This window comes from Pseudophryne corroboree, chromosome 5, assembly GCF_028390025.1.
Source record: "Pseudophryne corroboree isolate aPseCor3 chromosome 5, aPseCor3.hap2, whole genome shotgun sequence".
Classification (NCBI taxonomy): Eukaryota; Metazoa; Chordata; class Amphibia; order Anura; family Myobatrachidae; genus Pseudophryne; species Pseudophryne corroboree.
In genome coordinates, this window is record NC_086448.1 from 560,969,839 (window position 1) to 560,992,127 (window position 22,289).

General features: G+C 44.0%; 1 protein-coding gene across 2 annotated transcripts in view; it reads right to left on the minus strand.

Annotated features, from left to right (window-relative positions):
• Positions 1-22,289, minus strand: part of RIPOR2 (RHO family interacting cell polarization regulator 2) — a 265,938-nt gene that overhangs the window by 38,214 nt on the left and 205,435 nt on the right. Inside the window, exons 19-21 of one of the 2 annotated variants that reach the window (XM_063923278.1) lie at positions 5,524-5,726; positions 3,435-3,518; positions 3,283-3,321 (exon numbers count right to left, since the gene is read on the minus strand). In XM_063923278.1, the coding sequence (XP_063779348.1) occupies positions 3,298-3,321; positions 3,435-3,518; positions 5,524-5,726 (311 nt within the window). In that variant the 3' untranslated portion in view covers positions 3,283-3,297. Of the gene's footprint in view, positions 1-3,282; positions 3,322-3,434; positions 3,519-5,523; positions 5,727-22,289 lie in introns of those variants that run through there. The other variant, XM_063923277.1, reaches the window with a different exon arrangement.

Consider the following 22,289-nt stretch of genomic DNA (forward strand, 5'->3'; position numbering starts at 1 on the left):
GAGGAAGAGGCCAGTTTCCTGACAGGACTGTTTTTTTGTCTTTGTTTCCATCTACAGGAAAGCCCAGCGGGGTGACATTAGGCCACATGAATATTGAGACGCCCATACAAGGAAACTACACTAGAATAACGGCACATCGTATTTGGTAAGGTTTACGAAGTAAAATGTATATTTCCAAAATCCTGAAGAATGTTACATTTTCCATAAAGACACTGTTAGCACGTGCGGTGCGAGTTGCAAATCTCTAAGAAGATATGAAGTATCTATGTCAATCCCACCTCACAATGTATCATATTTAGTGTCATTTTGTAGCTAAAAATGCAGAGAGTAAAATGGGCACTCAATATTCTAGATCATCATTTTGCAGGGGAAATTATGCCCAATTTTGCAAATGAGTTATAAGTTATAGGAGCAAGTCAGGGAGGATCCCAGCTTTAATTAAGTACCCAGCCAATCAGCAGGTACTGGGTAACCTCCTCCAAGGTGTGATGCTCGGATAAAAGGGCTGAGCACCTATTCTTCTGGGTTCAGAGTTTGGATAATCTATGCTTGGTGGATATTTGCAACATGCAGTCTCTGCAATTTCATTCTATTTCTCCTGGAGAAGATTAACGGTGTGTCAACTCTGCAGGTTTGTCATTTTTATTTTAATTGCTTGCTTGAACTGTATATACTCTTCAACCATTTCCTGTCAACATTCTTTTCCAAATAATCATTGTACCCTTTTTATAAATACAATTTTGTCTTTGTTAGTTAATGCATATATGCTCTCAAAACTCAATCCTTTGAAGAGATTGTAGACTGCTAGGCTAAGCTATAGACTGTTCTTAATTGCTGAAGCAGGTGGCAAACCACATACTGCATGGATGTTGGGGTTGTCGTACCTGTGCAATTGTTATATAATGGTGTTTGGAGACCCGTGACCCCTTTTTTAATGTTATGATGGGTGGTGGCAGTAGTGTGTGTTGAATTATTGCACTCTAACCAATAGAGCACAGGCTCCTTCTGAACAGATCACGCTGTAACAAACCCACGATCTCCAGCCACGCAGGGTGTCCCTCCTGAAGCCACGCTAAGCGTGTTACAGCACTCACATTCCGGAAGTGAGTGTTGGAAATTCCTCGTACATCAAGAACTTACCTATGCTGCTTTTGCCAGTGGGGAACCCATCATGCTGTGTTTTGTCAAGTGTTTGTAAGTGGATATTTGTATTAAAACTTTGGTTGTTTTTACATACTTGCACTATCTATATTTCTTTTTTATGGTGTCATTTGCCTCACCATGGAGTCTACATGAAAGATCTATTGCACACCTGGAATTGATGCACACGCTAGATGCTGCATTTGCCATTACGGGAATAATATCAGGCTCAATCCAAACTTTGTGTTTGTAAGTGGATCTCTTGAATAAAATCTGAATCTTGTTTTGAATGATCTGCACTATTATACATTTTTTGTCTTTTTACATGGTAAACTGTGGAAATCTACGGATTAAGAATAATCTACTCTTTTGTTGATTACTTCCCTAACGTTATTATTAATTAACTTATTATCCACACTGGTGATAAGTGTTTTTGCATGGAGTTTTCTGAGTATAAATTGTGAATGTGGTACTCTCCTTAGCGCTGGAGTGTGTATATCTATCTTTTCTTCTATTCTCAGATCTGCACAAGGAAAATTGAGATGAAGCACCAACTCATCAGGCAAGTTTGTAGTCAAGCAAACCAAAGGTCTGGGTCAAGGTATCGCAAAAGGATAAAAGGCAGAGGACAGAGGCAGATACTAATTCATTAACAGTTAAACATACAGAGATCAGGGCCACAGAGCTTTGGTACACAGTATGGGAGGCACAATATAACCTAATTAGGGATTAGACCTAATGCTAATACTCTAGAACCAAATATTGCCGTTAGCAGACCCAAATCTAACTCTCTCTGCACATATCTGTCCCCCCTGCAAGAGCACATGGGCCCTCATTCCGAGTTGTTCGCTCGTTAGTTTTTTTCACAACGGAGCGATTTGTCGCAAACTGCACATGCGCAATGTTCGCAGTGCGTCTGCGCCAAGTAAATTTGCTAAAAAGTTTGGTATTTTACTCACGGCTTAACGAAGAAATTTCTTCGTTCTGGTGATCGGAGTGTGATTGACAGGAAGTGGGTGTTTCTGGGCGGAAACTGGCCGTTTTATGGGCGTGTGCGAAAAAACGCTGGCGTTTCTGGGAAAAACGGGGGAGTGTCTGAAGAAACGGGGGAGTGTCTGAAGAAACGGGGGAGTGTCTGAAGAAACGGGGGAGTGTCTGAAGAAACGGGGGAGTGTCTGAAGAAACGGGGGAGTGTCTGAAGAAACGGGGGAGTGTCTGGGCGAACGCTGGGTGTGTTTGTGACGTCAAACCAGGAACGAAACTGACTGAACTGATCGCAGTGGCAGAGTAAGTCTCGAGCTACTCAGAAACTGCAAAGAAATTTATTTTCGCAATTCTGCGAATCTTTCGTTCGCAATTCTGCAAAGCTAAGATTCACTCCCAGTAGGCGGCGGCTTAGCGTGTGCAATGCTGCTAAAAGCAGCTAGCGAGCGAACAACTCAGAATGAGGGCCATGGTTTTGCCCAACTGCTAACAAATTTGCAGCTACGATCAGGTCTGAATTAGCCCCTGAATGCGTTAGGACTGCCGGATGACAGTTCTATACTGATAGCCGGCATTTGTTATCTGACCTGACATTTATAGACATACACCACTGTGTGGAATTTTGAGCGAAGAAGAGATCATAACAAATTATTGGACCCGTTCCCCTACATGAGAACGGAGAACTATATGAGCTGGTTGAGAAAAATCCTTCTGCTTTATTTCACACTGCGTTTGGTGAGGGAATCTGCCTTGGATTTTTAATTAACTGTGGCTGCCCGCGTGGATCATTAAATATGGAAAAATTCCAAAAAAGAAAAAAATTGTGAAAAACTCATGTCAACCTTTTGACCTGTCGACCTAGAGACCCCGTTCCCCTAGTTACTATCGACATAGAGACCGGATTCCCTTTTCAACACAGGTTACAAATAAACCAGTACATTTCCAAGTTAGTGGAAACCTATCCTCATGATCACAACTACTTTTAAAAGCAACAATACTAAAAAGATTTATGTTCTATCTTATACGTAAACATACTAAAATTGCGTCCCCAACTGTTGCCAAAATATTTGACTAAATATTTATACGTAAACAGACTGCCGATAACCCCTTCTTGTCATCACAATTTATTCTTTCCCTCAGGGTCATTGTGTGGTTCTGCAAACACCTCTGTATTTATGGTTCTAATACTGGAAAGCTCTGCCAAGAAACAAAACTGTACGTAAAACCGGTCTGTCTGTCTTGTTCTGAGGGTAAAGTAAAACACTTTGCATGACTTGTTATAAGGACCTGTCACCATTAAGGACACTCACCTGAAGGCATCTGACAGCCAGGCAGGCAGCCTTCTGCAGGTGAACTTTAGGCTGAATCAATGCCTTGCTATAGTATAACAGAGCCTGAAAAACATATTGATTAATTGCAGCTGAAAATTTAATCACTGACAACTTTAATTGTTTTAATCCTATTAAACAATAAAATTCATGTACACTCTTGATCCACTTTTATCATGCTCGATTGCAGCGCAAGCTTTCTTATACCGCTTTCAGATCGCAATGCCGAGTCCCTCTCGGGAACTGGAAACGGGTCATTTCCTGGTGGGACCTGGCATTGGACCCTACACACCGCAATCTCGATCCGCCAATATGCCGGGTACGGTTGCCATCCGGGGGTGGGTACGGAGCTGGCATAGGGGGCAGCGCTGCGAGATATCATCTCCGTGCCGCCTTTCCCTATGCAGTGAACGGCTACTGGATCTCATCGACCCGGGTAATCCGTTCACACTGCGTCTGACCCGGTAATTACCCGGGAATAACCCTTCTTATAACCCGGGATGAATTACTGGGTCAGGCGACCTGGGAATTCGTCCATGGCCCCTTTCACACCGCACAGCGACCTGTGTTGACCTGGCAATATACCGGGTCGAAACCAGGTCATTTGTGCGGTGTGAAAGGGGTATCATAGAGCAGGCATTCCCATCCTCGGCACCCTAACAGCCCAGGTTTTAGTAATACCCAGGCTTCAGCACAGGTGGTTACATCAAAGTAACTGAGGTACTAATTAAGTCACCTGTGCACAGGTATCAGTAAAACCTGGACTGTTAGTGTACGTTGAGGACCGAAGTTGATAATGCCTGAAGGGAGTGTCTGAAATAAACCTTATAAAACTATTGACACCTTTTAGTAGTTGTTATTTATACCGTAATCACGGTTTTCTTTTTATTATTTTCTTTTGAATGATGTTTTAATGATTACTTTGTGGAACTGAATATATAATAAAACAGCACATTTTTACATAACCGTTCCACCCCAGTGCACAAAACACTACCATTCCCCATTAGTTTATATTTATAACCATTCTGTTGCACAGGTTTTTATGTAAGATGTCGATATAGGGCCTCATTCAGAGCTGTATGCACTCTGCATGCACAAATATTTCTAATAAGTCCAACAGCCCATGTGTTACACAGGGCGTACGCACAAAGGGGCTGTTGCGATTGGCACAGAGTGTCTCAGAAATGTTGTGGAGAATTGATGAGAGGTGGCTAGAAATTAACGCAAATGGTGTGCGTCAGCAAACGCAGCTCTGTTTACAGACTCATAGCTGCCGGTCATATGGAGATGCAAGTTTCGATGGTATGACCGATGGTGAAGCATGTAATTGGTGTTACAGCATGCACAGATGCTACAAGATGCTTGCATATTCAGCTGCACTGAGGAAAGGGAAGGAGTTTGAAGTGGCATTTACTTGCGTGGGTTTCCTCCGTGTTCTCCGGTTTCCTCCCACAATCCAAAAATATACTGGTATGTTAATTGGCTCCCAACAAAAATTAACTCTAGTGTGTAATGTGTCTGTACATGTGATAGGGAATATAGATCGTAAGCTCCGCTGGGACAGGGACTGAAGTGAATGGGCAAATATTCTCTGTAAAGCGCTGTGGAATATGTGTGCGCTATATAAATAACTGGTAATAATAATAATTTGCATAAGATGGGTGACCGCCAATAGACACTGCAGTGAACACTTTGCATGTGACTCTAAATTTAAAGTGGGAATTTTCTTGAAAAGCAAGCCCAATTTGGTTGATTTAGGCAGGAATTAATCACACTGTAGCTATGTAGGGTAAAAGAAAAATCCATATTTAGGACAAGTAACAGTATCACAGTGCAAACCATAGATGAATCTTGACTTTAACAATTGACTAGAACAGTTGGGATGACAGTATGGGCATAAATAAATAAAATGAATATGTAATAATCACATAACAGCAACCCCAGGTGATTTAGAGCTGCCTAGCCCTAGGGTAGATTGCTGCGTTGCAAAAGAGAATGTTTTATAACATATTTCCAGACCATGGAAGAGTCGTCTTTCAGAGCGTTTTTCTCCTGTACTATTACTACTCACCTTTTCTCGGAACTCCTGTGATTTGGAAGCAGCAGTGGAAAGTAAGGACAGCGCCTGACTGACATCACTCTCATTTTCAGACAGCAGCAATGTTAAAGATGTAAGAATTTCCTGGCAATAAGGCTGGGAGCATGAAGCCAGATCTGTCATTTTATCACCCAAACATGTGTCCGTCGTGCTCTGGAGCATCTGCACAGCTGAAGCTTAAACAATAAAAAGAAAACAGTTTCAGTAGTCTGCAGTGAGCTAGGCTGACCAGAATAACATTGTTTTTATCTACATACTTATTTCATGTGATATAAAAAGTAAACAGGTGATACAGTATGGCACGCACCATCGTCAGGGCCGAAACTAGGATTTTCGTCACCCGGGGCAAGTTTGTGCCCCCCCCCCCAAAAAAACAAACAAAAAAAAACAAACAAAACAAAAACAAAAAACAAGAGTATAACAAACTCTGTCAGACTAAAATATCAGATTACCAGGATATTTGAAAAAAGGGGATACTATTGGACAATATTCCCCTATGTGCCTCAAATGCCCTACAGTATGCGTCACATGCCCTGCCAATGTGTTCAACAACATGATCCACTGTGTGACCCCATACATTGCACTATATCATAACACTTCATCACTGCGCTACTCCCCTATCCACTGCACTACATCACTATACTACATCCCCTAAACGCTGAACTACATCACCACACTACATGCCCATATGCACTGCACTACATACCCTATATGCTACACTACATCACTACACTACATCCCCTTATATGCTTCACCACATCAGTGCACTACATGCCCCTATATACTGCAATGCATTACTACACTACATACCCTATATGGTACACTACATCCCCTTATATGCTTCACCACATCAGTGCACTACATGCCCCTATATACTGCAATGCATTACTACACTACATACCCTATAAGGTACACTACATCACTACACTACATGCTCATATGCACTGCACTACATACCCTATATGCTACACTACATCACTACACTACATCCCCTTATAAGCTTCACCAGATCAGTGCACTACATGCCCCTATATACTGCAATGCATTACTACACTACATACCCTATATGGTACACTACATCACTACACTACATCCCCCTATGAGCTACACCAAATCCCCCCATCTGGGAGGCAAAGCGGAGCTTGATACTGCTAACTGCGAGCACAGTGCGCTTCTATAGCTTGCACAGTGCACTGCACACTAGTCGCAGCACTGCGTGGCAAAGAAGAGAGTTTAAGACAGTAGCCAGCATAGGTGAGATCCCAGGTACTGGAGCTCACCCGCACAGTGTTGGAGCCAGCTGTGGGCAGACAGGTGGGTCAGAGACAATGCCAAAGGTGCTGTCTGCTGCCTCACTGCCGGTAAAAAAAAAAAAAAAATGCCTGTTCCTCTGTAACTCCTTGGCGCCCCCTCAAATCCTGAACCCGGGGCGCATGCCCCCTTAGCCCTCCCTAGTTACGGCCCTGCCATCGTATAATGCAATATTAAACAACTATCATTAGTAGTAGTATCTCCTAGTCCATGTTAAATTTAATTATAAGAAAATTACAAATCTATTTACAGACTTACTGTTGCTGCATGTACAGAGCCACAATTCCTACTGAAGAGAGTTAATCCCTTCTTACCAGTATAGCATGTGTGAAGATATCCATTAAGAAGATGTCACATATTTCAAAATGAAAGATTATACACTTCCATTAAAGTTGATGTCACACACTCCCGAGCTCATCAAAATCCATACTTGACCATTCTCTCTGAATGTCACAGAGAATTCCTGAAATAGTGGTGATCTCCCTGACTCCCTGAGGCAGGGCTGGGCATGTGCAACACAGCGATGATGTCATCACTCTCCACCCACCATGGAAATAACACTGGGTAGAATAAGAAGGTTGTGTGCATCTCTACCCAGGGCCGGTGCTATGGTGTTCGGCGCTCCCCCTGCAAACTATAAATTTGCACCCTCCCATACTTTACAAAGGGACAGCGCACACCTCTGGCGCTCGCCGATAAAGGGGTTGTGGTATCACAAGGAAGGGGCGTGGCCACACAATAGTACCCCCATTTCAAATTATGTCACACAGTAGCACAATCTTATTCAAATTACACCGCACGTAATAGTACTGCTTATACACATAACACCCCCAGTAGTAGTGCTGCTAATACGCATATTGCCCCCCAGTAGTAGTGCCCATTACACACATAATGCCCACAGTAGTAATGCCCATTACACACATCATGCCCGCAGTAGTAGTCCCGCTTATACATAATGCCCACAGTAGTAGTGCTGCTTATACACTTATACACATAATGCCCCCAATAGTAGAGCCGCTTATACATAATGCTCCCAGTAGTGGTGCCGCTTAAACATAATGCCTATAGTAGTAGTTCATCTTATACACATAATGTCCCCAGTAGTAGCACGACTTATACACATAATGCCCCCAGTAGTAGTGCCACTTATACACATAATGCCCATAGTAGTAGTACCACTTATACACATAATTCCCCCAGTAGTAATGCTGCTTATACACATAATGCCCCCAGTAGTGCCGCTGCTTATACACATAATGCCCCCAGTAGTAGTGACACTTATACATAATGCACCCAGTAGTAGTGCCGCTTATACACATTATGCCCACACACAGACATAAACATATACACAGACACACATTTTCTCTCTCTCACTCACTCTCTTTCCATCCACTTACCTAACAGTCTGGTTGGCCGGATTTGTAGCAGCTCATCCTCCTCTGTAGCAGCCTGGTCCTGTGTAGTTCTGCCCCGCTCGGCTCCCTTTTCAGGCCAAACACTGCCACTGTCACTGGGAGGGGGGGGAGGGGGGGCAGGCTTCAAGCTTCCAGGGCCACTGCTTGTCATACAGTGGGACAAGTGCAGCAGCAAGGGACCTCAGCAGGGATGCAGAGCGGGCAGAGTGCCTCTCCAGCCTGGTGCCTTCCTGCTTTGCATCTCTTTGCTGAGCAAGTAGCTTTGGGCCTGTCTCTACCTTTTGGCTAAGATCAAGTGTAGTATCTGTTCAGGCTCCAGAGTTCCTTGCTATTCCCCAACACTTGGTGGATGCATACTGGCTGTGGCCTTGCACAAATGAGTCTTGAGCAGACATTGTGATCTGGGCCTGCAATCTGCCGAAAAGCAAGGAGACTACAAGGAGGACGAACTTTGCTCTTCAAGGCACTGCTGGAGGCTAGACTTGTTCTGGTCTGCTCTTTGAAGAAGTAACCTCCATTAGAGACCAAATGAGATCTGCTTGGGATCCTGGGGTAAAAAAGCAGAGAGGATGGCAACTCATGCCAAAACTTCCAGGAAGGAGGAGGAAAAAAAGTAACAGAAAAAGCAAGGGGAAGCTCTGCCTGATTCAGTCCCTTTAACCTCTACTGACCTTCTGGGAGTGGGGAAGGGGAAGCCCAGCCAGGACCATTACCAAAGTGTTCCAGCCCTGGATCTCTGGATGAGACAGAGCAGGGCCCGAAGCTGAAGTAAGTGGATGGAAGGACACCAGACATGACGCCAGAGACCTTTGACAAGAAGATGATCCACAACCAGGGGTTCTGCAAGGCTTAAAACCTCAGCATTCAGAGTTACCTCAAGGGATCTTCTATGTCACATTTGCCTTTATTTCAATCTACAAGAGGTACTGGGATGCAGTGAAAGCTGTAAGGCCTGAATCCTCTTGCTCTCACTTTGTTGGCAATTGTCACCTATAAAAGTAGGAAAGGCAGGTGACCGTTTCAATGAAGAACCTGTACACACCTGGTAAGGACATTGCTAACTTCCGGAGTCCTTTCTGCATAATGATTAAAGACTCCAAAATCCTGGATAGAAATGGCTTCTGGACAGGCAAGTGGGCTGCCATTGTCAGAGTGAAGAACACAGATGGGAATGAAGAACACAGACAGTCTCCAACCTGTCACAACGTTTTTCCCTAGCCATATCTGCAGTGATCATTCACTATGTTGACCAGCCGTGGAACTGCAGGAACTGTGATGGGTCAGACCACATGTGGAGGAACAAAATCTCAGCCTGCAAGAATTGCTGAATGCAAGGAAAATGACCTGCAACCTCTGTGATCTAGCTGATCACATCTACAGGGACAGTCCCAAGAGGCAAAGAACCTATGCTGCAGCCACAGGACTGTAAGAAGGGGGACCTGTACCCATCCTGCATCCAATGTAGATCCTGGAGAATTTCCCCCTGTGTCCACTGCAGGTAAAAAGAACAAGAGGAGGAAGAATTGGGAGATCCTAAACGCAAGCGCTGACTCTTCTAAGAAACAGGTGTTCTATCTCAGCAAGGAGTCCCTACTACTCATAGAGGAACCTTGGGAACTTTAGCAAATTGCACTCCAGATACAGGCAGACCAGGTATCCATCACCAAAGAGATTAAGGTGGTAGAGGGGGATGAGCTCCTGACTCTGCCAGACACGCTTGACGGCTGAACAGAACGGGGCCTGTCTCCACCTGAATCTGGAGGTCTGGGAGACAAGCCAGAGGAGGACCCACCTGACAGAAGTGGTAACTAAATGCACTGTCTAACCTAACCTCTATTTTTTATCCCAACTAATGGTGTTTTTCTTTTTCCTTATTTACCATTAAGGTGAGGAAGATTAAGGATCAGTTTAGACTACAGTCTATTTGGAGATTTCTGTTCTCTTCCCTTCTCTAGGTCCTACAGACATATGGGCAGGAAGTGGGCACATGGGCCCTCCTATTGGTCAGGTGGGGGGGTGTCTGCAGGGGTTGCCATTCTTCTTAGGGCAAGCATTATCATAGTAGTTTCTGTTCAGGAGTTTGTCTGCGGTAGATTGCTTATCATGATTGCTCCGAGGCAGGTGAGCCTTTCAGACTAATCTGTGTGTATCCATTCTCTGGTAAGAATGAGCATTTGGAGCTTTTCCAGACCATGAAGCTGCAGCGCACAAAAACCAGGGCAGTAGTAATGGCAGGATATTTCAGCAGTCCCATAGAGGAGGATGCTTAGATGGATGTTCCCATCAGGTATCACTAACATCATTGAGCCATGGATGCTCCCTTAGTGGTAGAGGAAGAGTACTCTGATGCTAAATCACTTCTGCCAAGCGGACAATAATGGTCTCTCAGCGGAGCTCTACGTAGCTCATTGTCCCAGACCGGCTAGAGCTGTATGAAAAGATGGAGGTGGAGGATATAATGTCTCCTTTGGTGAAGGAAAAAATGATCACAATCTTATTTGACAGGAAAAAAACATAACAGTACAGATATTTTCACCGCTTTGAAGTACAGAAAAACAATACATACAAAATGGGAAAAAACACGACAAGTAACAATATAATCACAGCGACATAAAACATTGGCAATTTGCCCATATCCTCTTTAGAGTAAACCCCCCCAGAAAGCCCATGTTTTATTTATTTTTTTAACATTTCTTTCTTTATTGAAGCATTTCTATAGCAAAGGTAACAATATTCACAGAAGCAATGTGAAAAATAACAGAGAAGACATAATATGAAAGAGACAATACACAGTGCAAAATGTGGGGAAGATTACAATACTCAATATTATATCCGCAGTTAGATATAACTAGTGCAATATTATAGAATAACAGATGAAGGCACCAGATTCATCCGTGATTATCAGAGAGACGGGAACACGCCATGACCGCTAGCCAGCGCTATCAAGGGTGATGGGTGGGTTTCTAAGAAAAATCCTGGTTTCATACCAGAGTGTACTGCGAAAACATTGGCTAATGGCCTCTCTAGTATGAGTGGGTAGCGTCTCAATAAAACTTTCCTATGTTGCGAAAAAGGATTCGGTGCGAGACTCTTCTTGAAGAGAGGCCTCCAGCCAATACATGTGGCAAATAAAAAATAATTTGTCCTTAAACATTTCTAGAGATGGAACGGAACTATGTATCCACATATGCAAAACAGCTTTTCTGGCAGCCGATGAAATTGCTAAAAGTAATTTTTTAACGGCCTTGGGAGCTCTGGTACCAGGAGGTAGCATTCCAAATATCGCCCATTCCGGTGTAAAGGGGACATAGTTCACTAAATGTTGGGAGGCAAAGCGCCATACTGCTAACCAGAACCGTCTTAAAAGTGGGCAAGCCCATAGGCAATGGTAGAGATCTGCCGTTTGGTGACCGCATTTGGGACAAGAAGGATCATCTAAAAGGCCTATTAAGAATCCTCTATGAGGAGAAATATAAGATCTATGAAATATATTAAGATACATCTCTGTGTATTCAGCCGCAGGGAACATAGTGATTGAGAAATGCAGCATGCGTAATAACCCATCAACATCTAAGTTAGGGAAATGTTCTAACCATTGGGCTATTCCAGTTTTAAATGAAGAATGTTCTATTGTGGTATGAAGATGTTTACAATAGAAGGAGATCGCGCCTTTGGATTGTTCCGGTCTCAGTAGCATGCGATCCAAATGATTATCCCAATCATTCGTCTGCAATAGTCTAGAAACCACACTAACATAATGCTGAGCTTGAAGAAAAGCAAAGTTCTGGGGGCCAATATATGTGTATTTAGAGAAGGCCTCCGCATAAGATAGTGGTTTATGGGAGTCAGGATTGATTAGCTGTCCTATACTACAAAGTCCTAGTGATTTCCATTCAATAAAGGGATAGGTGGCCTCGCCATTTTGAAAACCAGGATTCTGTAAGAAAGGCAAGTGGATAGATAGGTGTTTGTGTAATTTATATTTATGTATCAGGGACAACCAAACTTTCCTCGTAGTCATTAAAAGGGGGTTATTAGTTAAATCTGTAGAAATCTCAGCATCGGTTAAGTGTAGAAAAGCTATCAGGGATATACGGGGAATGAAACTTTGTTCGAGAAGTGAGTCAGCATAAGTTTGAGCACTAGAGAACCAGTCCTTGATATAGCGGATATGGGAAGCATAGCTATACGTCAAGATATCTGGAAAGTTAACCCCCCCCCATTAGATTTAAGCTGGCATAATTTAAATAAACTGATCCTCGCACGCTTATTATTCCAAATAAATTTCCTAAAGGTTGATGTTATCTGTAAAAGATCTTGTCTAGAAAGCAAAAGAGGGAGAACTTGCAATGGATAAAGGAGTTTTGGAAAGTATATCATTTTGATTATATTTGTTCTACCTAAAAAGGAAAGTTTTAAATGGCCCATCTCCCCGAGATCCTTCACAATTTTAAAAAGCGTAATCTTAATATTAATGTCATATAGATTTGCGATATTTTTAGGAAGAAAAACACCCAAGTACGGGAGCTTCTTTTTCGCCCAACTCAAAGGCAATTGCGCTGCCCATAAGGGTCTATAAAAACCTTGTTTCAAATAAAGTGCACTAGATTTTTCGAAATTAATAAAAAAGCCAGAAAGGGATCCCACCCTATCTAGTAAATCTAACAACGGTTTGAGGGAGTGTTTAGGATTGAATATATATATTAAAACATCATCCGCAAACGCAGTGAGTTTCACTTCAACAGCTCCAACAGATATACCTTTTAAAATAGGCCAGGAATCAATTATACAAAGGGGTCAAGGGATAAGTTAAAAAGTAGGGGAGATAAAGGGCAACCTTGGCGGGTGCCTCTGGACATAATAATAGGATCACTTCTTGTGCCGTTGATTAAAAGGAAAGTCGTGGGAGAACTATAAAAGAACTTTATAAGATTGATGAAATCGGGGCCGAAATTTCGAGTTAATAATACTTTAAATAAAAAGGGCCAGGATACCGTATCAAATGCTTTTTGAGCATCAAGGCTTAAAAGCATGTTGGGAACAGTGGGATTATTGTTGGCTGCAACTATAGATGCAATGGCTGTGCGAATACCCTTAACCAATTGTCTGCCCCGGGTGAAACCCAGTTGGTGTGACGAACAAAGGGAAGAGGAGAATGATTGTAATCGAGTAGACATAATTTTGGACAGAATTTTAAAGTCTACGTTTAACAAAGTGATGGGACGATATGAACTCAACAGTGTAGGGTCGCGGTCTGGTTTCGGAATTAGGGTAGTAAAGGCATTATTAAAAGAAGGATAGGATGGGCATTTTTTGTGTATAGTACGATAAAGTTCTAATAGAGTTGGTACAATGTCTGTAGACAAGATTTTAAAATATTCTCCCGAGAGACCATCTGGTCCCGGGGCTTTACAGGTATGTAAGTGAAGAGTTTGACGATCTTATTTCCTCTTCCGTAATGTCAGAGTCTAAAAGGTCTATTTGGTCTGTGTCTAGACTTGGCAAATTGGCCTTTCTAACAATGTCTTCCAAGGAATCTGGGGTCGACGGCCTAGCGGAGTATAAATTGCAGTAATAGTCATGGAAGGCCTTCGATATGTCAGATGTTTTCGTCAGACAGGAGGAGGTCCCTTTCTCTTTAATAGAGACAATGTGATTTATCCGTTTATATCCCTAAGTTAATGAGGCCAATAGACGTCCCGTTCTGGCACCCCACCTATAATATCTGTTTTTTGTAAAGTCTAGACGCGACTGCGCCTGAGAGAGTAGGAAATTGTCTAATACAGATTTAGCTTGGTTATATATAGTACATTTTTCCTCCGAAGGATCTGCTACATATTCTGCGAACGTAGTCTGCAGCGTTCGAGAGAGGAAGTTATACTGGTCCTTCTGTACTTTGTTGCGACCGGACACATATGAGATGATACTACCTCGCATTACAGACTTCGATGCTTCCCAAAAGAGGACCGGGTCATCCCAGTGTGCGATGTTATTATCTACATAGTCTAACCAATTACGCTTTAAATATTCCCGGAATCTTTCTGATTTAAATAAATATGCAGGAAATTTCCAAGTGCGGTGTGTGGGACCCATGTGCGGCAGTTTAAATGAGAACCCAATCGGTGCATGGTCCGAGACCAATATGTTGGCAATATTTGCAGAGGCCACCTCAGTCATCAGACAATTTGCTACTAAAAAGTAGTCTATGCGGGAAACAGTGCGGTGAACCCCCGAATGGAAAGTATAAATCTAATCTGATGGATTGAAAAGTCTCCAAATATCAGTAACTTGGAGTCCCAACGTAAATTTCTCAAGCGCAGACCAAATCGTGGAGTATTGATTGGATGGGACTGGAGTTTTATCTATGGTCGGATCATGCACCGTATTGAAGTCCCCCCCCCCCCCCAATTATCAGTGCGAAAGTCTCCCTTTGTTGTATCAAGAAGGTCATCTGGTTTAAAAACTCCGATACCTGAGTATTAGGGGCATATATGTTTAAAAGTGTATATGTGGCGTCCCCAATCTTAACGTCCATCAATAAGTATCGACCATTAGGATCCGGTACAGTATTTAAAACAGTGTATGGAAGGTGTCGCGCAAAAAGGATAGCCACTCCTCTAGATTTATTTACATACGGGGCCAAATAGCAATCACCCAACCAACCAGCCCGAAGGGATGAGCCATCACCCTCCCTCCAGTGGGTTTCCTGCAAAAATATAATGTCCGGGCTGAATTTCTTAAGGTGAGACTCTTTGACGCTTAATGGGAGAGTTAAGTCCCCCAACATTCCATGAGAGACACTTAATCGAGTCATGAGGAGGTGAGTACGGTAAGCTATGGATATTATTTGCCATCATCCAATCCCCATTTTTGCTATGCTAAGTTTGTGGTAAAATCCCATTAGTCTACGGCGGGGTCCCCTATCCCAGCAAGCAGGGGGCAACCCACAAAACACAGTCACGGCCACGTGTTCCCATCTCTCCATCCCCACAATGTAACACGAAGAATAGAAAGTGCAACACTCTGAATATATCACAATCACCAAAAGGCATAAAATCGTGCTCCAATAACATTTTCTGTATTTTCTCAAACCAAAAATTATCTTGGAGGGCCACAGCAGCGACACTGAGACCGACCAATAGAACCGTCAAAAAACAAACAGTAAATATGAAAAAGAAAACTAATTTCCAAAATGATAACATTATGACAACCATTATCTTTAGGGGGGCATATGAAAAACAAAACCCAGTCCCCCATTGCCAAATGGATAACGAAACTGAAATAGAATATTATCATACAAGTTAGTGCAAACATTCAGCAATTGGGAGACCTCGGGGAAGGTGATACTGGTGAACTCAGTGGAGTGGAGGAGGGCAAAAAGTGTTTATGGGCCTCTTCTGGGTTATCAAAAAATAAAGCACGACCATTATCAGTGACCCTTAACTTAGCAGGGTAGCAAAGGGCAAAGCGCTTTTGTGATTCCACCAGGAATTTGCAGACTGGCAAGAATGCCCTATGTTTTTGGGTAACTGCCACTGAAAAATCCTGAAAAATCAGGATACGATTATCGTCAATTACCAATTTGCCCAATTTCTTATACGCTTTTAGTATTATTTCCTTTGTCCTGTAATCAAAATAGCGGGCTACCACTGGTCTAGGATGAGGATTGGGACCATCCCTCTCAACTCCCACCTTATGGACCCTTTCAATCTGGGGGAACTCCATCTTATCAGAAATACGAAGAGCAGTAACTAATTGGGAAGCTAGGTAGTCTCCCAAGACTGTGTTTGATTTGTTTCGGGATACCAATAAATCTGAGGTTATTTCTCTGATTCCTATTCTCGAGATCATCTAGTTTTTATTGGAGCTCCCGAATCATGCCAATGGACGAGTCAGCCGAGGACTCTACACCGTGGACCGTGTCTTCTAAATCACTAACTCTTTGCTCCACCTCCGATATTCTGGAAGTGTTAGAGGCCACTTCTCGTAGGGTGGACTGAAACGAATCCTTAAATTCGTCCAATTTCCTATCAATGTGGGGCATGAGCACCGAAAGGATCTCTCTAGCAGTTTGAGACACTGGGGCAGTCGTGTCCAGGTGAGGTGTGGGATCTAAATTTCCAGCCATAGTCTCTGTAGGTTGCGAATGAGTAGGGGAAGAACCACTGGCCTTTTGTGACTTCTTTTTGACCATATTGTCAGAAACAGTCCTATTTAGAAATCTCTCCATCAATTATTGAGTGCCTAGAAGGATAGATCCAGAAGGATCAAATACGGTTCACCAGTAAATGAAAGTATCGGATGAGATACATCTGAAATCGTAAAGTATAACGCCCCAAAGGAATAATCAAAATCTCACATTGCAAGTTTCAAGTATCACAATCCCCTACCCAAAGAGTAACAAACCCACGGGCAACAAGCACGTATGTTGTAGGTAAAGTACAGTTGGCACCAAAATATAAAATATTACAAAGAGGCAACTGTAAATGAAATAATGGCATCAGTAGTACACAGACATCAATATCAAAGCAAACACGGAAAGTAGTAGCACAAAATGGGCGTGAGGCAGTGTATACCAACCCAACCACTACAAAGGTCGATTACATTAAAAAAAAAAGGACAGGCACGGACAATTACAGCCTATACGAAAGCAGAGTGGGGAGAAGAAAGGAATAGGTGAAATTAGGAGAAGGCATGTGAGAAAGAGAGCTACAGGAGGGGAAGGGCAGCGTAATAGAAGGGAACAGAGAATGGGAAAAGGCGAGAGGAAAGCAAAAAGAAAGAGTAGTTAACAGAGGGGAGAGAACACAATAACAATACCAAGCAGGTCCCCTGTAAAAAGCAGTCCAGCAATGTCCAGGAGTGTCATGAAGGGACCAGGGTCTGCGTCAGCAGCTGCAACACGAGTCCAGACCACCACAGCAGGCCCAAAGACGCAAGATTTGCAGCCGGCCACAGCGGAGGAGGCAGCGACAGCCGTATATCAGAGGCCCAACAGGGCGGTAGGCATCTAGACTGCGGCAGCGGGACCACCAGGACAGAAGACAGTTATATAGTAGGGGAAGGATGTGTCCCCCAGCAATACCCCCCTCAATACCAAGCACCTCTGTAAGCGGGAATTACACTACTACGGGAGGCAGAGGCACCACAATGAACAACTAAGCGGCAATAGGCAGTCAGTCTCCCAAGGGGGCAAGAATCCTTCAAATGCACTGCTCCGAAGGGGACACAGAGGGAAGCGTCTTGTGGGGGAGGGGAAAATAGGGGGACACCACAGTGAACAAGGCAGCAGGGCCGGCGTGTCCACGCAGGAGGCACCCAGGCAAGTGGTTCATAGTCTCTCAGACAATTCGGCAATAGAGCGGACAGGAGCTCCGATCACTCCAGTCCAGGGGGAATCACCACAGCCGCCCTGCATATGAAATAAGCGGCGAGGCGGAGAGGGAAATCGTCTTATTGTGGCTAAGATTAAATACAAAAGTCTTAATAGGAAATGCGAGAATTGCAGGAGGAGAGTCCCCGAACTGAGCCGACACTGCGTGACGAAGTTGGAGGAAACGGTAGAAATACGAGTTGGGCAAACCAAACTCATCCTTTAATTGCTGGAAGGATTTCAATGTACCACCACTATAGAGTTGGGACAAAGAAATCACAGATTTGGGGACCCTGCAAGAGACTCAGTTCATGGAGCCAGCGGGAGTACCAGAGGGGAGTATCCGGATCAAAACCATCAAACTTAGTGAGCACTCACAGCACCTACCAATTTTTTGCAGCCTGAAAAACAATGTGAGGAGAGAATGGGGATAAATTACCGCTTAGCATAACCTTCACAGGTGAAAAATCAGAGAAGTAGCTGTGAAGAAATACCACATGTAAAGACTGCACATCAGTGTCCTGTAGCCAGAGCCTGAGGTGTGTAAATTGAGCGATATAATATAATTTGAAGTTGGGGAGCGCCAGTCCACCTTACGCCCTAGGTCTGGTGAGAATTTCTAACTGCAGTCGGGGTCGCTCGTTGGCCCAAATTAACGAAGAGAGAATACAGGTTGAGTATCCCATATCCATATATTCCGAAATACGGAATATTCCGAAATACGGACTTTTTTGAGTGAGAGTGAGATAGTGAAATCTTTGTTTTTTGATGGCTCAGTGTACACAAACTTTGTTTAATACACAAAGTTATTAATAATATTGTATTAAATGACCTTCAGGCTGTGTATACAAGGTGTATATGAAACATAATTGAATTGTGTGAATGTAGACACACTTTGTTTAATGCACAAAGTTATAAAAAATATTGGCAAAAATGACCTTCAGGCTGTGTGTATAAGGTGTATATGAAACATAAATGCATTCTGTGCTTAGATTTAGGTCCCATAACCATGATATCTCATTATGGTATGCAATTATTCCAAAATACGGAAAAATCCGTTATCCAAAATACCTCTGGTCCCACGCGTTTTGGATAAGGGATACTCAACCTGTACTGCTTAATTTCCTATAGAATGAGGGAAATATATAGACAGGAGATTGTAAAAGTATATACAAAATCTTGGGCAGCAATATCATTTTAACAAGGTTGACCCTGCCGGTAACCGTCAACGGGAGTTACCACCAAGATTTAGATTTGCGTATAATTTGCTGCATTAATGGGTCAAGGTTTAAGGTGATAAAATCAGAGGGATCATTAGTGATCTGTATGTTGAGGTATTTAAATTGGCCTGTCCAGCACAAGGGCAAAGAAATTTTAGGAGTAGCAGGAGGGGAGCCAATGACGCGCATTATAAATGACTTGGACCAATTTATAAGAAGGCCAGAAAATCAACCAAACTCCTCTATCACCTGTAGAAGTTGTGGCATGGACACAGTATAGTCTTGCAAGAACAGCAGCAGGTCGTCTGCATAGAGGGCAATCTTGTGCATGCTAGAGCCAACACATATACCCAGTATGCCATGGAGTGGACGAATAATACACGCAAGGGGTTAGATGGCAATATCAAAAAGTGTGAGAGAAAGGGGACACCCCTGTCTAGAACACCGGGACAAAGAAAAGGAGTCAGAAATATACCCGTTAACTGAGATCCTGGCAACTGGTTGCTAATAAAGGAGTTTGGTCCAACGTACATAGTTTGGACCAAAGCCCATACCATTCATAACCTCCCACAAGTAGAGCCACTCCACACTGTCAAAGGCTTTGGCCGCATCCAGGGAAACTATTACTGAATCGGAGGGAAATTCATGAGGGGCTTGGAGAACAGTGTACAGGCGGCGTAAATTGGTGGATGTGGACATGCCAGGCATGATGCCGGACTGATCCGAATGGAAAATGGTTTTAATAACAGCGTTAAGCATCAGGGCTAAAATTTTTGCCAGGATCTTGGCATCAGTGGGGATAAGAGAAATTGGTCTATAAGACTCTACGGGGGAGATTCAAATGTTTGAAAAGTCAGTTGGGAGTCTGTTTTTTCCTATCTAATAGACAGGAAAAAACAGTCACCCAACCGACTTTTCAAACATTTGAATTCCACCCTAGGAGTCTGGGGACCTTGCCAGGCTTCGGCAGCACAATGAAAACAGCCTCAGACATAGAGGGTGGAGCCTTTTCACAGCGAAAAGATCTAGATATAAGGAATGTAGAAACAAAAAACTAAAACAAAGAAAAAACGTAGAAAAAGGACAAAACATTTCCCAACTACCCCCCTCCCCGTATACCTCCCCAAACAGTGGTATACCTGGATCCCGAAACTAAACCCCCAATACACAGTAGACCTAACGTATATATCTATGGCTGAGGCGATAACCGAAGAACCAAAGCTACCAAAGCACGGTGGCTCCCTGGACATATACTTGCATTTCCAGCATACATTATAAACAAAAATAGAAAAACAGATACAGGATGCTAGTCCGGAGCTAGCTGTTGGGCACCCGGCACATAGCGATCCAGCCATGCAGCCGCCTCTCAAGGAGAATTGAAGAACTTTGATTCACCCTCCGCCACCACACGAAGCTTAGAGGGAAACAGCATAGAGTATGAGAGGTTAAGGTCACGAAGGCTAAGTTTAACAGGGAGGAACTGGTCACGGTCCTTTTGAATGTCCACGGCAAAGTCTGGGAATGCAGAAACCCTGACACTGTTCCTAGTAAGAAGGCCCTTAGTACACCCCATACAAAGGACAGAATCACGATCTCTGTAATGCAAAAACCGTGCAATAAAAGTGAGGAGCGCCAGGGGGTAGGGGCCTGGAAGGTACTCTGTGAGTGCGCTCCACCGCAAACTGTGGGGTAAAGGAGGCAGCTCCAAACAATTCCTTGAGCCAGGACTCTAGAAACTCCTCAGGATTGGAGCCCTCTTCCTTTTCAGGGAGGCCAACGAACCTGACGTTGTTTCTGCGCAGGCGCCCATCCATGTCAAGGAGTTTAGCCTGGATTGAGGAGACTTGATGTGAAAGCGTGGAGTAATTTTTCTGCAGGGGGCCACAGGAGTCTTCAAGGGTAGAAACATGGGTCTCGACTTCCCCAACTCGTTCTCGGATACGCTGCACGTCATGTCTCAGCAGTGAGAGTTCACACTGTACTTTTTCAATTTTGTCAGACAGTCGTTTTTCGCTACCCGCAATAGCCTCCAGCACCTACTGGATATAGGGGATTGAGGAGGATACCGAAGCGCCAGAGTCCGCCCCAGAGGGGGGGGGGGGTTGGGTTGAGCAGGATGTTGAGGCACAGGAGGGGAATTGGAGTCCTAGTTAGCAGGCTGCCTGGCAAACTTTTCCAGCCTGGCAGCCGCTGCATGGTCACGATCCTTCACCATTATGTATAAATGCAGTTAACCAAACTAAGACAGGGATATCAGGCACAAGCGTGGGTACTCCCAGTATGAAACAAAGCTGCAGGCGTATTGCAGGAGCAGAGGCAGTCAATAACAGCTCCACACACTTGAAAGTATAATGTATAGCATGAAAGGATAGAACAAATGGCAGAGCACTGTGTACTCACTGAAATCAGTGATGGCAATTCACCACAAGTGTCCAGGAACACAGCAACTCCACTGAGGCAGCAGCCACATGTAGAATTAGTTACCACAGTGTGCAGTGTGGGCTCCCAAGATGGCCACCAGACGTCCAGGACAGCCCCACAACAGCAGTAAGCAGCTCCCACAGGCAGGGTACAAACCGCTCAAGGTCACCAGCCGCCGGGGGACCAGACAGCCAGCACCAGCGGCGGATGACGCCAGACACCGCCAGAGGAGTCAGGAGCCGACCACGCCCCGGGGACAAACAGGAGGCACAGGCCGCGGCACTGAAAGTCGGCTGTCGCGCTCTGCAGGGGCACAGAGCAGGTCCACAGGGTGTCACCGGCTGCTCAAGCGGGTAAGGGTGCAGTGTGGGCAGAAAAGAGCCGCTGGGTATGAGTCCGGATGGGTAATCAGGATCTTAGGCCAGGGAGATCCAGGAAAGTGCTTCCTACTCCCTTGCTGCTGTGGCCATGCCCCCTTTTTGGGGTCATTTTACTGAACTTTGGCTTTTTGGATTTTACATGCCCTCTACTATGACACTGGGCATCGGCCTTGGCAGACAACGTTGATGGCATTTCATCATCATTGGGCAGTACGGATGGTGTAATGGTTAGCATTACTACCTCACAGCACTGAGGTCATGGGTTCGATTCCCACCATGGCCCTAACTGTGTGGAGTTTGTATATTCTCCCCGTACTTGCGTGGGTTTCCTCCGGGTACTCCGGTTTCCTCCCACAATCCAAAAAAATATACTGGTAGGTTAATTGGCTCCCAACAAAATTAACCCTAGTGTGAATGTGTGTGCGTGTACATGTGATAGGGAATATAGATTGTAAGCTCCACTGGGGCAGGGATTGATGTGAATGGGGAAATATTCTCTGTAAAGCGCTGCGGAATATGTGTGCGCTATATAAATAACTGGTAATAAATAATAAATAATCATCTATGTCATGACTATTGGCAGCAGCTTCAGCACAAGAAGGAAGTGGATCTTGATCTT